Genomic DNA, 15,121 nt, shown 5'->3' with positions numbered 1-15,121 from the left:
TGGGTTGCAGCTCACAGCTCAGTAAATCAAGAATCTGTGCTCATTTTAGCAGGTGCCCTCCTAGGACTTTGTATGTGGGGGCAGGGCAGGGAGGAGGTGTTTATTCAGGATCAATTTTTTCTTTTTCTTTAAAAAAGATTTATTTGTTTGTTTGTTTGTTTGTTTTATTTATTTATGGCTGTGTTGGGTCTTCGTTGCGGCTCACGGGCTTTCTCTAGTTGTGGTGAGCAGGGGCTATGCTTTGCTGCAGTGTGCAGGCTTCTCACTGCGGTGGCTTCTCTTGTTGCGGAGCACGGGCTCTAGGTGCACGGGCTTCAGTAGTTGTGGCACATGGGCTCAATAATTGTGGCTCATGGGATTAGTTGCTCCGTGGCATGTGGGATCTTCCCTGACCAGGGTTCAAACCCGTGTGCCTTGCATTGGCAGGGGAATTCTTAACCACTGCACCACCAAGGAAGCCCACTTTTTTTTCTAATCATAAGAAAAATGTGTATTCTTTCAGAAAATAGGGAAATAAAAATATCCAAGGGAAACTGAAACTCTCCTGTAATTCCATCATTAAGATAAAACCACCATTAACACTCTTGGTTTATTTTCTCCAGCCTTTTTCTGTGTCCCCTACTCCTGGTAGGAGCCACACTATAAATACTAAGTCCTGTGTTTTTCCATTTAACATTATATTATAGATGTTTTCTCATGTCATTGAACATTCTTTAAAATCTTACTTCTATTTAGAGTATATTCTATAAGTGTGCCATAATTTACTATGTTAATCCCCTACTGTGGGGATATTTAGCTTGTTTCCAACTTCTCACTGTTGAAAATGATTCCACGAGTACTTTTGTACATACATTTTTGTGTGTATCTTTGGTTATTGCCTTAGGTTGGATTCCTAGGAGTGAAATTACAGACATCTAGTTGGTGAGCATTTTTAAGACCTTTGATACACATTAACCAAATTGCCCTCCAGAGAGACTGTAGCAATTTATATTCCCACCAGCATTCTTGTGCTTCTCTCTCCCTATCCCAAAAAACTCTGCGTCTCTCCCATCATTTCCAAGAGAATGATCTTCACAAAACTGACAGATGAAACCTGGCATCTTAGTTTTCTTTGCGTTTCTTTGGTTATTAGTGACATTGAATTTGGCGGTGGTGGTTGTCTAGTGGCCACCTGTATTTCTTTTGTGAGTTGTCTGTTCATGCCCTTTGCCCATTTTTCTATTGTGATTATCATTTTTTTAAATAAGTTTATTTATTTATTTTATTGGCTGTGTTGGGTCTTTTTTTGCTGTGCATGGGCTTTCTTTTTAGTTGCAGTGAGTGGGAGCTACTCTTCGTTGTGGTGCGCAGGCTCCTCATTGCTGTGGCTTCTCTTGTTGTGGAGCACAGGCTCTAGGCACATGGACTTCAGTAGTTGTAGCACATGCGCTCAATAGTTGTGGCTCATGGACTCTAAAGCACAGGCTCAGTAGTTGTGGCGCACGGGCTTAGTTGCTCCGCGGCATGTGGGATCTTCCTGGAGCAGGGATCAAACCCATGTCCCCTGCATTGGCAGGAGGATTCTCATCCACTGTGCCACCTAGGAAGCCCTCTGTTGTGATTATCGTCTTTTAAACTGTTGGTTTATAAGCCTTCTTTGGCACATTTATCACAAGTGCCTTGCCCCCCCTCACCCCAGCCCAGTTTAACAGATTATGTTTTTAAAATTAATTAATTAATTAATTTATTTATTTATTGGCTGTGTTGGGTCTTCGTTGCTGCTTGGGGGCTTTCTCTAGTTGCGGAGAGAGGGGGCTACTCTTTGTTGCAGTGCACAGGCTTCTCATGGTGGCTTCTCTTGTTTCAGAGCACAGGCTCTAGGCACTCGGGCTTCAGTAGCTGTGGCACTTGGGCTCAACAGTTATGGCTCACGGGCTCTCGAGTGCAGGCTCAGTAGTTGGGTCTTTGTTGCTTTGCACAGGCTTTCTCTAGTTGTGGTGAGCAGGGGCTACTCTTTGTTGTGGTGTGAGGCTTCTCACTGCAGTAGCTTCTCTTGTTGTGGAGCACAGGCTTTAGGCACTCGGACTTCAGTAGTTGCAGCACATGGGCTCAGTAGTTGTGGCACAAGGGCTTAGCTGCTCCGTGGCGTATTGGATCTTCCAGGGCTCAAACCTGTGTCCCCTGCATTGGCAGGTGGATTCATAACCACTGCGCCACCAGGGAAGTCCCAAATTACTTTTTTTTAAAAATAAATTTATTTATTTTATTGGCTGTGTTGGGTCTTCATTGCTGCACACAGGCTTTCTCTAATTGAGGAGAGAAGGAGCTACTCTTCATTGTGGTGCGCGGGCTCCTCATTGTGGTGGCCTCTCTTGCTGCAAAGCATGGGCTCTAGGCACGTGGGCTTCAGTAGTTGTGGCACATGGGCTCAATAGTTGCGGCACATGGGCTTTGTTGCTCCGCGGCATGTGGGATCTTCCTGGAGCAGGGATCAAACCCCTGTCCCCTGAATTGGCATGCAGATTCTTAACCACTGTGCCATCTAGGAAGTCCCCCAAATTACCTTTTAATTCTGTTTTTGGTGCTTTGGTTTGCCACATAGAAGTTTAAATTTTTATTAGTCAGGCTGTATATTTATTATTGAGACTGATTTATTCATTTTTATGGTTAAAAAAATGCTGGTTACTCTAAACACTTACCCCTATTTCCTTATAACATTTTCTCTTATTTAGCTTGTTCATCCATTGGAAGTTATTTCGGCATTAGGGAGGTCAGGACCCTTTCTCCTCTTTCTTACACTTTTGAATAGCAGTGTCACAGCTCTGCTTATTTATTGTGTAATCTTTCTTTTGCGTTGTGATGCCATCTTCATCATATACCAAATTCTCATTAAGTTGCTTCTCTTTCCAAGCTCTAGTGTGTCCCACTGATCTATCCTTTATTATCACGACCACACTATTCTAACTATGCACATACATTTTAATATCTTCTAGGGCAAGCCCCAGCTCATCAGTCCTCTCATTCTCAAGACATTTTCACCCAGAGGATTGATAGATTGGGGGTAAGGAGGCCAGATTTCAGGCACCAGGGGAGACCAGTGGGGTCTGGAAATCCTGAAGCTACAAGTTAGGACCCCTTGGCCTCCAGGAGGACTTTGGAGCCCAGGGTGGGGCTCTTGGTCTAAAACTGCACTGAGGGGGCCTGTGTGGTCCTCCTGAGGACAGAATGGATAAACCCAAAAGTCAGAGATCATTTGCCCATTGGCTTTGGTTTTCTGCCAGCCTTTGAGCCTGGTTTGGATGAGGCAGAAACACCTTCCAGAGTTGAGCCCCTGGGCCACAATGGGCCTGCCCACCTGCCTGCCTGCCACTCTGGGGTGGGGTCTGAGTGGCTGCAGCACCCGGGCCCGGGCGATCTCTCCCGCGGCCCTGTGGGGACCACTGTTCCTACTCTCCCGGCCAAGAAGCACTGGCCCCAATCCAGGGAGGCAGTGAGGTGCCTGGCCCCATCCTGGCCTGGGGGCCCAGGACCTTGCCTGATGATCTGGCTGGAATTCCATGGGTGTTTTTAAAGGAGAGCTACTCACAGCAGTTCTACCATGCACCCATTTGGGGTATTTTAAAAACAAAACCCCAATTAAGCACCTTCATGCTTTTAATGAGCCCACACTCTCCCTGCTGGAAAGCAGGCTCTTTCCTTGTGTCCCAGGTGTAATATCATCAGTCTCCCTCTCGGATGTGGCAGCAGGGAGCGAATCAGTCGTCTTGCACCAGAAACACTGGTTCCGCTGTCGCACCCTGAGGCGCAGACCTTGGATGGCCTGGGGAGGACAAGGAAGCGACAGCATTTTCACTTTTGTGGGTGACCTGGAGCCCAAGACAGGTGCCAGGGCTCCCCCCCTCCTCTCAGGTGGCCCGTTCCCCCCAGAGCTCACAGATGTCCATTCCCACGTTTAAACAACCCTCTCCACCTGCCCACGGCGTCAGCCACCCTTGAGTGGGCCCTCCCACCCCCGGGCTCTTGGCACAGACTGTGCTCCACGCCTGGACACCCTCCTTCCCATCCCTGCCCTCTCCTAGCACTCTGCCAGCTTATCCCTGCCTCTCTCGCCTCTAAGTCTTAACTCAGGTGTCACCTCACTGCTAATACGGCCCCAACGCCACCCCCACCCCACCCCATGTGCTCAGGACAGCCTGCTCCGCACAGCACTGACCTCGTTGTGGGTGTAGCTTCAATTACATAATAACCTGTTAACGCCTGGTGAACACCCTGCGGCCAGGGAGCTCCCACAGTATCCCTCGTACTTAGCACTGGGTCTGGCATTTAGCGAGTGGAACTGGAAGAGCGGGGAGTTGAGCTTGGGGGCCAAGGGAAAGCTCTGGCTCCCCCTCACCGCTGTCTGACCCCAGACCGAGAGACACGGATGACTCCAACGCCTCTTACTGCCTCATTGTCTCTGGGACTCTGTGCTGCCGGCTTCCCCAGGTAGCATGATCTCTGACGTGGTCTTTGCGTAATTTGTAAAGTCAGTGTGTGAGTCACCTGGGCTCGCTATGGGATGTTTGTGTTATTGTATCAATGGGAGAAGTACCAAGTGGTATTCACCAGGCAGCTGTCTGCTCCTTTAAAATTTACACCAGTAACTTCCCAGGGGTGGAGGGACAATTATTTTCTCCGGCAGGTAGTGCCGTTGGTAGACGCATATACCCACATATACCCACTTAGTAACCAAAGTGGCTTTAATTCAAGCTGGCCGTGGAGGTTTCTTAACAGAAACTCTGATGAGTTCTCCTAAGCTAAATGTGAACACTGCAGTATGTTCTTCTCATCAAACAATAATTTTAATGCTATTAAAATATATCTACCCACCATATCGTATGATTTCAGGAGCACCAAGAGTTTAATATTTGGCTGGAAATGTGATTTCAGGAGCGTTTTAAGAGTACTCGCACCTCTCCTTCAGCATTGCCCGGCTTGACACAGTTTAACATCCCTTACTAATTAGCTTATAGAGAGAGATTTGCTTCATGTCATGTACCTATGTCATAAAGGTCCTTGTTGCCATATTTAGAAGACTGTGTCCAACATAAATTCCACTCCCAAATCTCTTTCTCATAAATGAACCTCCATCGACATAATGAGTTCCTTGGAAGGAAGGCGTTGTGTAAATTGAAAATACTAATGAGTCACAATGATAATGAGAGAATGAATTATTTTCCTTATTACTGGGAGCAGGACTCAGCTTGGGCACGTTAGCCCATGGCTGAAGGTGTCTTCCTTACACTCCGGCCTGCCCTCGCCCTGGAGCCCAGATGCTAAAATAGCTTCTCCTCCCCCCCCCCCCCCATCAGAGCTCTGAATCCCCCACATGTCCCTCATCTTAGCTAGTCAGTCTTGGAGGATTGGAAGTTACAGAGCTGGTTCACACTGAGATAGGAATGACCAAAGCACCCACAGCCGTTCCAGCAGGGCGCTGCCTGCACATTTCCAGGGATATTCTTATTAGCTGATGAGCACAGGTGAACTGGTGGATTTTTCTAGCTAAGACCAAGCCCAGTGTCTTAGAGATTGTCTGGGTACAAGGAAGAGAAACCCACTCAAGCCAACTAAACAAAATTGATTCACGGTGGGGAGGCAAGGGCAGCCTTCATAGAACAGCGGCTGAGGCACAGCTGGGCTGTGGGAGCACCGGGAACAGGCCAGGAGAGCGTGAGGAGCTGGGGTGCCCTTTTCCTGTTTCTCTGGGACTGTTGCCCACAGACTCCATCCCGGCTTTCCCCACCTCTGCAGGCAGAGGCTCTCGCTGCTCCTCTGTGCACGTGGGCCAAATATGGCAGCCCTGAACCAGCGGTCCTGGGTCCACGCTCTCATGGGGAGGGGCTGACTGGCACAGCGTGGGTCAGGTGTCACCCCTAACTCAGTCTGCTCTGCCCGCGGGGCCGAGGTCGCGTGGCTGAAACACAGTGCTTGGCCTAGGGTCACGACTCAGTTAGGTGGTGGTGTTACAGACAGGATGCAGGGCCCACCCTTAAGGGGAAGGGAGGGGGCACATCTCCAGAAGAAGTCTACTACGCCAGGCCCAGGAGTTTTCTGCTTAATTTGGCTGGGCGCCTGGAATGATGAAGGGCTTTGGGGCAGAAGAGTGGCCCTGGCGCCCGTGGGAACAGCAGGCCCATGGTAGGATCTGTGAGCTGGGCGAGGAGCCCCTGGTGCCAAGTCCATCCTAAGGGGGCAGTGACTTGCAGACCATGGGATTCATTCCTGTTCCCTTGGCACCGGAGTCGGTTGGGGCTCTGTGGTTTAATGACTCAAGAAAAGGGAGATTTGCCATCTGTTTTCTGCTCTGCGTGGACTTGCTGGGAACTTGGAAACATCACAGAACCTCTTTGGGATTCTCTTTTTTGTTGTTTAAATTTTACTGATTGATTGGCTGCATTGGGTCTTTGTTGCTGTGGGTGGGCTTTCACTAGCTGCGGCAAGCGGGGGCTACTCTTTGTTGTGGTGCACAGGCTTCTCATTGCTGTGGCTTCTCTTGTTGAGGAGCACAGGCTCTAGGCGCGGGATTCAGTAGTTGTGGCACGTGGGCTCAATCTTTGTGGCTCACAGGCTCTAGAGTGCAGGCTCAGTAGTTGTGGTGCATGGGGTTAGTTGCTTTGCGGCATGTGGGATCTTCCTGGACCAGGGCTCGAACCCATGTCCCCTGCATTGGCAGGTGGATTCTTAACCACTGCTCCACCAGGGAAGCCCCTGGGATTCTCTTAATTCCGATTCTTTTAATTAAAAAATATATAAATATGCACATACATATTACTTATATATTTTTATGTTATTAACTTAGCCGATGTTTTTAAAGGTCTTATTGGCTTTATTCAGAGATTCCTAAATAGGGGAGCATCAGACTAGCAATAGATGGGCACCTCAAAGAGCTGTACAAGGCGAGACATTTTACAGGCAGAAGGGAGCAGGAACAAGGAAGTTATCCTGGCCCTGTAGCAGATTTTTCTTCTGTTTCTTTTTGCTGGTCTGAAAAGACGCTGAGGGTACACAGGAAGGGCCTCAGAAAGCCAGCTGGGAGGCTGGAGGATTATAAATCGCTTGTGGCCGGAAAGAGAGAGACTTCACCTCCTTCTCAGGGAGGAGAAATGTTTGCTGCGTGTGAAGAGTGACATATGTGCTTTGAAATGTTAAAGCTGGAGACCTAGGAGGTGAAAAGCATACAGAAGCACACGGTGGCTCAGATCTGCTTTGGGGGAGTGGGTGGGCCTGGGGAGCAAGGTTGGGGAGGGCCCGTTTTGTGGACGTGGAATGAGGGAGATTTCTTTTTTTTAGAGATAGAAAAGGCCCTGGAAGGCCTGTTGCTAAAAACTGCAGTTTCTCCAGGAGTTTTAAAAAACCACCTACTACCTGACTGTGCCCTACAGGTGAGAGTATTTGGTAGGGATGAGTGATGCAGCTAATCTTCCTGCAGGTGACTCTGTTAGCATCTAAATTGATACGGGTATATTCTCTCAGAGGATGAAGTAGAAAACAAAACACACCACTGTCTCTTGGGTAGGGGGAGAGGCGCAGAGGCGCTACCCCAGCTCTCATCCATCCTGGAGGTGTGCCCGGCCAGCGGGGTCAGCAGGGCCGGCCCTTGGCCCAGCCTGGGCTCCGGGAGGGAAGCACAGGGCCTCTCAGAGGAGGGGGTGCAGGCCTGCGGCACGGAACCTGCTTCCAGCTCTCATTTCCTTTCTGCCAAGGAGTCGCTTATGACAATCCGTCATGGCAGGTTGATGGGGCTGATAGCTTTTGGCAGAAGTCCTTTCTACGTCTCGCAAATTAAATCACAGAGAAAGTCACCAGCAGTGAATGCAAAGAAAGTGTTCAAGGCCACTGCATGATGGTGAACAGCTGTCAGAGACCCAGTGTTCACCAGACTTTTAAAATCCACGAATGCTAATGAGGTCGGCCCCTTCCACAACAAGTTGGGGTGCAGAAAACTAAGGATGCTGTGTGGGGTGAAAGGCACAACTGAGAATCGCTAATAATAGTAATAATAATAATGATGATGATGATGAAATGGGAACCACCAGTGCGCACAGAGCCCTCCAGTCCACATGCACATTTTTATTTCACCACTAGACCCTCTGATCCTAGGAGGTGGGCTGGTCAGCTGTTGTCTCCCTTTCACAAGTAAAGAAACCAAGGCTGAAATGCTTTGCCGACCTGTCCACGGTCACACCGCCGGCAGGTGCCAGCCAGGACTCAAATCCAGGCTCCTGGCTCCCTGCTGTGCCCTTTCCGTGATGCCAGGCTGCTCCTGTGAGCTTGGGTGCGGGGCCGGGCATGGGCAGGGCTGGGCTTAAGGTGATGGGCAGAGCTGGTGGGGCAGAAACTCTGAGGAGTGGCCCAGAAAAGAGCCCAGGGCTTTCATTTAAGTCCCCCTCACCCCTTAACACAAGGTAATATTTGTTCATTGTTTGAAAAAAATAAAAAACAGAGAAGCATAAGAACATAGAAACAATAATTGCCCACTCAGAGATGTGTACCAAAATAGCATCCTTGCAGATACTTTTTCTTCATTTTGACCCATCTTTCCTCACAAAAGTGGGATTCTGTTCTTCCTGCCGTTTTGTAACATCTCATTCCAAATACTGTGAATACCTTTCCATGTCAAATACACTTCAACAATATTTTTCTCATTTCGTTAAAAATGTTATATATATAGTTTTTATATATAGTTTTTATGATTGCAGAAATAATCATACAAATACGTGCTCATTGTGCACATATTCAAATTCAAACCGTACAGAAATGCCCAGCAAAGGAAGCAAGCGCTTTACTTAATCCCACCCTTGGGGCCTAAGCAGTGTTGCTGCATTTCACATTTCCTGTTCAGGGTTTTCCCTGCACACACTGGACATAATGAACACGTGTCTATGTGCATTTTTTTTCTCCGCAAAGTGGGCTCACAGACTGTTGTGCCGTTTGCTTTTTCCCTTCCTCTGGTGTGGACATCTTATTGTCTCAGTCCCTGAGGTTCTAAGGCATCTTTGTAACCATCCTGGGGGAAGGAAATCCCGATGAAGCTGGAGAAGGGACAGGACAGTGAGGAGTAGCCACACGGGGCTGGTCCAGTGTTCGGATGAGACCCCCTCCGAGAGGAGGAGACTGCGGCTCAGGCAGCCACTTGCCGCTCACCTGGAGGATGCGGGTGAACGGTGCCACCTCACCACCACCCCAGGGCCACCTGAGAGGAGGGGTCCCACGGCACCAGATGGCCCCACGCCCCCCTCACGAATGCTCTGTGCCTCCCCAGGTGTGTATGTTCTCACGACTGCCCTGATCCCTGTGTTGGAGAAAGAACACGACCCCAGAGTGGTGAGTTGACTTTGGGGATGTCTCGTTAAGTAAACGACTTTGTTCCTGATGGGACATCAGTCATCCCATCCCAAGGGGGCCATGCTGTCCACGTCCATGGGGAGAGCCATATTCTGTCCCCTGGGTCCGTGGGCCTTCTGTTTGATGACCTGAGAGCCAGTGGCGGTATGCCGGACCACATGGCGTCCAGGTGGCTCTAGGGAGGAGCCGACGCAGCGGGGAGGGAGCCAGGTCAAGGTGAGGGTCAGCCTGGGGCTTCATCCCGAGGACACATGTACTTGTGGAGCTCACGAGGCATGGCCTGAGATTCCAGGATGCTCGCTGGTTCTGGCAGTAGAGACTTCCTGGGAGAGGCTGTCAATCCTGCCTCTCCCTGCTTTCAGGGGTCCCTCCACCTCCCCTGCTCCTGCCTCGTGTCCCGGCTGGGTGGCAGCTGCCCACCCATGGCACACGAATTCCCTGTGAAAAGGGAGGCAGAGCCATGCAGAGAGCCTAGCCCTCACTGCAGGCTTCTTCCTGGTGTTATCCGAGGGTTGGCAAAACTTTGGGAAAGGGGGCTTCTGAAGAGCAGGGGCAGCTGGGGGAGGCAGGCAGTCAGGGGTGGGTGGAGGGGTGCACTTCCTGGAGAACATGCTGCCCAAATGGGAGGGGACAGGCTAATGGAGTTTGGCTAATGGGTTAAAATGACAAAAATCAGAGAAGTCAGGAAGAAGGCAGTTTCCATAGGCCACCTTCTCTCTGCTGCAGAAGGCAGAATAATGGCCTCCCCCCACCCCAGAATTCCTGGCGCTGTGACTATGTCACCTTGACATGGCAAAGGGGACTCTGCAGATGTGATTAAGTCAAGGGCACTGAGATGGGGAGGGTATCGTGGATTATCCAGGTGGGCCAGTGCAGTCACAGGGCTCCTGAGAAGCGGGCCAAAGTCAGAGGAGGAGACGTGACAGTGGAAGCAGGGGTGGTCGGGGTGGTGCTACCACAGACCAAGGCATGCAAGTGACCTCTAGAAGCTGGAGGAGGCAGGGAACGAATTCCCCCCAAACTGCCAGAAGGAACGCAGGTCTGCTGACACCTTGGTTTTAGCCCCAGAAGACCCATTTCAGACTGCTGACTGCCAGAGCTTCCAGTGGGGGAATCCACCTGCGTCTTTATAAGCCACTAAGTTTGTGATCATTTGTTGCAAGAAACCAGTACGCTGCTTGACAGAGAGGAGGGATGGGAGGGCATCACGAACTTCTCTGTACAAATCTCCATTGTATTTGTTGCAGGTAACAGTCTCCTCTGGAGGAATGCTGGTTCAGAAACTGAACACCGATGACCTGCAGTCAGAAAGGACCGCGTTCGACGGCACCATGGTCTATGCACAAAACAAAGTGAGCAAGCGGAGTTTCTCAATCTGCCCCCTGGGCTCTTTTCCAAGGAGGCTTATTCTGGGATACACATTAATTTGGATCTTAGTAATTCCCAGCAGCACCTGAATGTTCCCCAGCAGGGAGAGAATCCTCTTCTCCATCAGGAGCCCAGCACAGCTCTGCCTGGAGGGGGTGGGGCTGGGGGGCTTCAGCTCACCGGTAGGAGGAGCCGCAAAAGCTGCTACCTCTCTTGCCTGGTTTCTGACTCACAGAGAGAATGGTGAGTGCGGGCGGCCCTCACAGCAGGAGCCCAGCAGAGGGAATCTGGACCCAGGAAGTCCCTCCTCTCTCCCTGGGCAGCCCCTGCCCACTGGCTGGACAGATGCCACCGGAACAACGCTGGGTTCCGGGGCTCCCTTTGAGGGCCATGTGCATTACTTCTGAGGAAATGCAAGGGCAGGGGTCCAGATCTCATGCCCAGTCTTAACAGAAAGTGTCGTCACGCTGCCGTGTCTCAGCTTATCACCGCTGTTTTTAGAAGCCGGCTATAGACCTTCCACAAACACAGTTCTTGCCCTCCAGGTCACCTGGTTGGGCTCCCTCGTCATTTGTGAAGCTGGCAGCGCCCACCAGCTTTCCCTGCTGTCGGTGTGGTCTGCCTCTGCGGGTAGCCCTGTGCAATGCCCCCTCCCCCACCTCACCCCCCCTCCCCGTGCACCCTGGCTCTGCCCTGCTTTTGCTCACCGAACCCAGACCAGATCCTGGTGGATTACCTCTCCTGACTCATGATCCTGACAATTGAAGGAACCATATTTCTTGACAGTTTTTCCAGGGAACATGGGAACCAGCCACTCACTCTGTAAATGATGCCCAGATGGAGCTCTTTGCAAAACATAATCAAACTGCCCTGGGATCGGGCTGGGGCCTCCACACAGCTGAGGCTTAAGTGGGGCTACTTAGTGATTTTTCAAGACATTTGCAACAGATGTGTTCTTTAGGCATCTCCAGTATGGCTCCTACTCTCCAAGGCAGGAGTTCCTTCGCATGTCCACGGACACCCACTCAGTGCCCGCCTGCGCGGGGCGGGGCCGGGGTACACCGTGAGCGGGGCCGGCAACACACGGTAACACAAGCAACTAGGAAAGTGGAAGCGCTGGGTGTAATTTCCTGGGGGGGAAGGAGGGAGGAAGCCCCCAGGCGGCGTGTAGCGTTCCTTCACTCCTGGTGCTGGTCCATCTGCATCTCAGATGGAGGGGCCAGGACGCAGCACTGGGCCGTAGCCAGAGCTTGTTGAGTAAAGAGCTGATGGCAGAGGAAGGTGGAATCGGACATGGTGGGGGCGGGGAAGGGTGGGCAAGGCGGGGGAGGGGCCGGCTCTGCACACCTGCCGCCCTCTCGCTTCCCGCTCCCATGTGTTCATCCTCACCCATCTCCAGAGGCAGCAGGTGGTTCTGACGGAGCAGTGGGCCCGGGCGCACCCGGCCATCCACTTCTCGTGCATGCATCCCGGCTGGGTGGACACCCCAGGTAGGTCTTTCATTTCCATGCCGCCTACGTTTCATCTAAAAATATCTTGGGCAGCCGCACGACTGACTCTCCCCAGGAATGACCTAAAACCGGTACCATGAGGACGGGGGATGGCTTCGTTTCCATGTGCGTGAGGCAGGCCGGGACTGGAGGGGGAGAAGCCTGGTCCTCACAGGCAGAGCTGGTGGTGTCAGTTTGCCCCACGCGTGGCGGAGGGAGGGGGCGGCACCGGGGTGGGGTGCAGCTGGGGGCCCCTCCCTCGGGACAGAGGGAGCTGGTCCACACTAGGTATTAGACAGGCACGAACAAGGGGGAGAGAGGGACCGAGGGAAGTCAACGGGAGACACGGGGGACGTGGGGATAGGCCAGGAAACCTCACCACTGCCAGGGTTTCTGGAAACACTGACTGCGCGAAGGTCAATAACAATCACTAAGGAGACAAGTGGAATTTTTTTGGAAGCGTGCTGGAGCAGCAGGGAAGGAGAGCAGAGCTCTCTTTGGGATCTGTCCCTCCCGACTCAGTGACCTCGGGCAAATCGCTTGGGCTCTGGGGCTCTTTCCTCTGCCCCGAGCAAGGGAACCAAAAACAGCCACCACCGCATCCCTGGGACACCAGAGAGCCCAGAGCTGCTCTCGGCGCTGTGTGGGTACCAACACGTGTATCCTCACAGCCCCCCTGCGGTGGGCACTAGCATCACGCCCATTTACAGATGGGGAAACCAAGGCACAGAGGGGCCAGGACATCCTGGCTGGGCCCAGCCATGGCATCGTAGGAAGCAGGCTCGCTCATATACATGCTGTCACCTTTCTGCAAGCCGCTTTAGCAGAAGCCTAAACATGTGTATATACGTCCTTGGAATTCATCCTAAGAAATAATGAGAGATGTGGAAAGCGAGGTTGCTCATCCCAGCACTGGTGCTAGGAGAGTGAGTTAATAAATCAGGCAGCACCTGTACAAGAAATCTGTTCAGCCCTGGAAACTGCTGTGGATAAATGTCTGTGGGAAAGGAAAACTGCACTACACTATTAAATGAAGGTATCAGGCCCTCAAATTGTACATGCCTTATGGTCTTATTTTTGCTACACCCACATCCCCATGGAAAAAGGGGTATATGGGTGCCACGTAGCATCCCACGGAGACCTGGCTGGGAAAGTTGGCGCAGATCCGCCCTCTGGGGCGTGGATCTGAGGATGTCTGGCAGCCTCCTGTTGTACACGCAGAGGGGGTGTCCTCAGCCAAGCACACCAGGAGGGACTCGAGCCAGGGGTGTTGGGGGAGGGTGGTTTCTTACTTCTTGTCACTTCCTGATGGGAGACGTGCCCAGCCCTGCCTGGCCGGGTGGCTCCATCAGGCCGTGGGGAGCCGCCAGCCTCTCATCCTCCCAAGGACATCACCCTGACAGCCCCCACGTCAACCTGTGTGCTTGCAGCGTCTGTGCTCCAAGTGCAGCCCCTGGATCCACCATCTGGGTCAAGGCGCAGTTTCCCATCTGTTGTCCACAGGTCACAGGGCAGCAGCTAGACCTCTTGGGTGCAGCTGGGCTGTCTGTGGACACAGAGGCCCGAGGGAGGGCTGGGCAGGGGCCTGAGCCCGTGGACACGTTTCCTCCCCGAGCGGTACGACAGAAGGATTCAAATTCCTTCTTTTTGCACATCAGTATTTCCTAATTTTTCTACAATAAGCAAGTACTGTTTCTGTAAAAAAAAAGAATTATTTTTAATTTAAAAAACGAGGGCCTTAGATTAGATGATCCTTTCTCTCGCTGCAATCCTCTGATCTCATTATGGCTCTCAAGTCTTGTTTTCTCTGCATTCTTTTCTTTCCTGGGCTTCAAGAGAGAACAGTTTTGTTTCCCAATGTGCTCACTGTAGAGACAGTGTGTTCCCTGAGGTCTGCAGGCAAACGGGGGTGTCGCCTGCAGCCAGCGCTGGGCTGCCGGGGTCCTGGGGAGGCGACACCAGGAGGGAGAACCTCCATGTGGTGGGCTCTGGGGTCAGGAGGACAAGGCAGAGGAAGGAAAAAGCTCTTTCCCTTCTTACTACACCCCCCCCCCCCCCCCAAAAGCAGCCCAAGGAACCATCAGCCTGGATCCTTGGAGAGGTCAGAAGCTTTTGAGAGAGATGCTTCACCCAGGAGGCAGGAGTCCGATCCCCTCTCGGCTTCAGTGTGACCCCCATTTCTAAGGATAGACAGTGGATAGGTGCAGGAGATTTTGCTCCCAGGGGGTGGGGTGGTCTGGGCTCCCTGGCCCCAGAGCCTGGGGAACACGGGACCCAACAGGCTCTGGGCTCTGGTGAGCAACACCTTCCTCCCAGGCTGCAGGACTGCACCTCAGGGGCTTTGTAACAAGGCTGTGTGAAATCTGCACGGCCTGGAGGGATGCTGTTTTGAAGTGGAAAGAGGGCAGTTGTGATCCCATCGCATCTCATCCTAGTTATTTTGGTATTAAAAGAAGCCAACCGCTGGCAGTCTCCTGGCTTGAGGATGCTGCCCTCACCTCCCTGTTGGGGTCCCCCCCACCCCCGCAGGTGTGCGGCTGTCGATGCCCGGGTTCCACGCCAGGCTGGGGGCCAGGCTGCGCTCCGAGGCGCAGGGCGCGGACACAGTGTTGTGGCTGGCCCTCGCCCCCACCGCCACCGCGCAGCCCAGCGGCCGCTTCTTCCAAGGTGACGTCCTCCCTGGGTGTGAAGGCGCCCATGACCCTCCTCCCCATGACGCTCGGGTGGGGGAGGGACTGTCCCCCTTCCCCGCGACTGTGCCCGGCCTTCCTTGGCAGGACAGCTCCCTTGCCTGTTGGGGTGTTTTGGGAAGGGCCTCACCTCTGACTCTGCACCACCTGCTTTTTCTATCCACCTTTCTGAACTCAGTGGGTCCCTTGGGGATGAAGTCCTTGGGTTTG

General features: G+C 52.3%; 1 protein-coding gene across 6 annotated transcripts in view; it reads left to right on the top strand.

Annotated features, from left to right (window-relative positions):
* The window catches only part of DHRS12 (dehydrogenase/reductase 12), a 36,440-nt gene that overhangs the window by 20,035 nt on the left and 1,284 nt on the right, over positions 1-15,121 (top strand). For 5 of the 6 annotated variants that reach the window (XM_057707866.1, XM_057707868.1, XM_057707865.1 and 2 more), the window contains 4 exons: positions 9,281-9,342; positions 10,611-10,715; positions 12,131-12,221; positions 14,751-14,888. In XM_057707866.1, coding sequence (XP_057563849.1) covers positions 9,281-9,342; positions 10,611-10,715; positions 12,131-12,221; positions 14,751-14,888 — 396 coding nt within the window. The remainder of the gene's footprint in view (positions 1-9,280; positions 9,343-10,610; positions 10,716-12,130; positions 12,222-14,750; positions 14,889-15,121) is intronic. The other variant, XM_057707869.1, reaches the window with a different exon arrangement.

The sequence above is a fragment of the Hippopotamus amphibius genome, chromosome 14 (assembly GCF_030028045.1).
Source record: "Hippopotamus amphibius kiboko isolate mHipAmp2 chromosome 14, mHipAmp2.hap2, whole genome shotgun sequence".
Classification (NCBI taxonomy): domain Eukaryota; kingdom Metazoa; phylum Chordata; class Mammalia; order Artiodactyla; family Hippopotamidae; genus Hippopotamus; species Hippopotamus amphibius.
The sequence above is the reverse complement of the archived record's forward strand: the minus strand, read 5'-3'. Positions and strand labels throughout refer to the sequence as shown.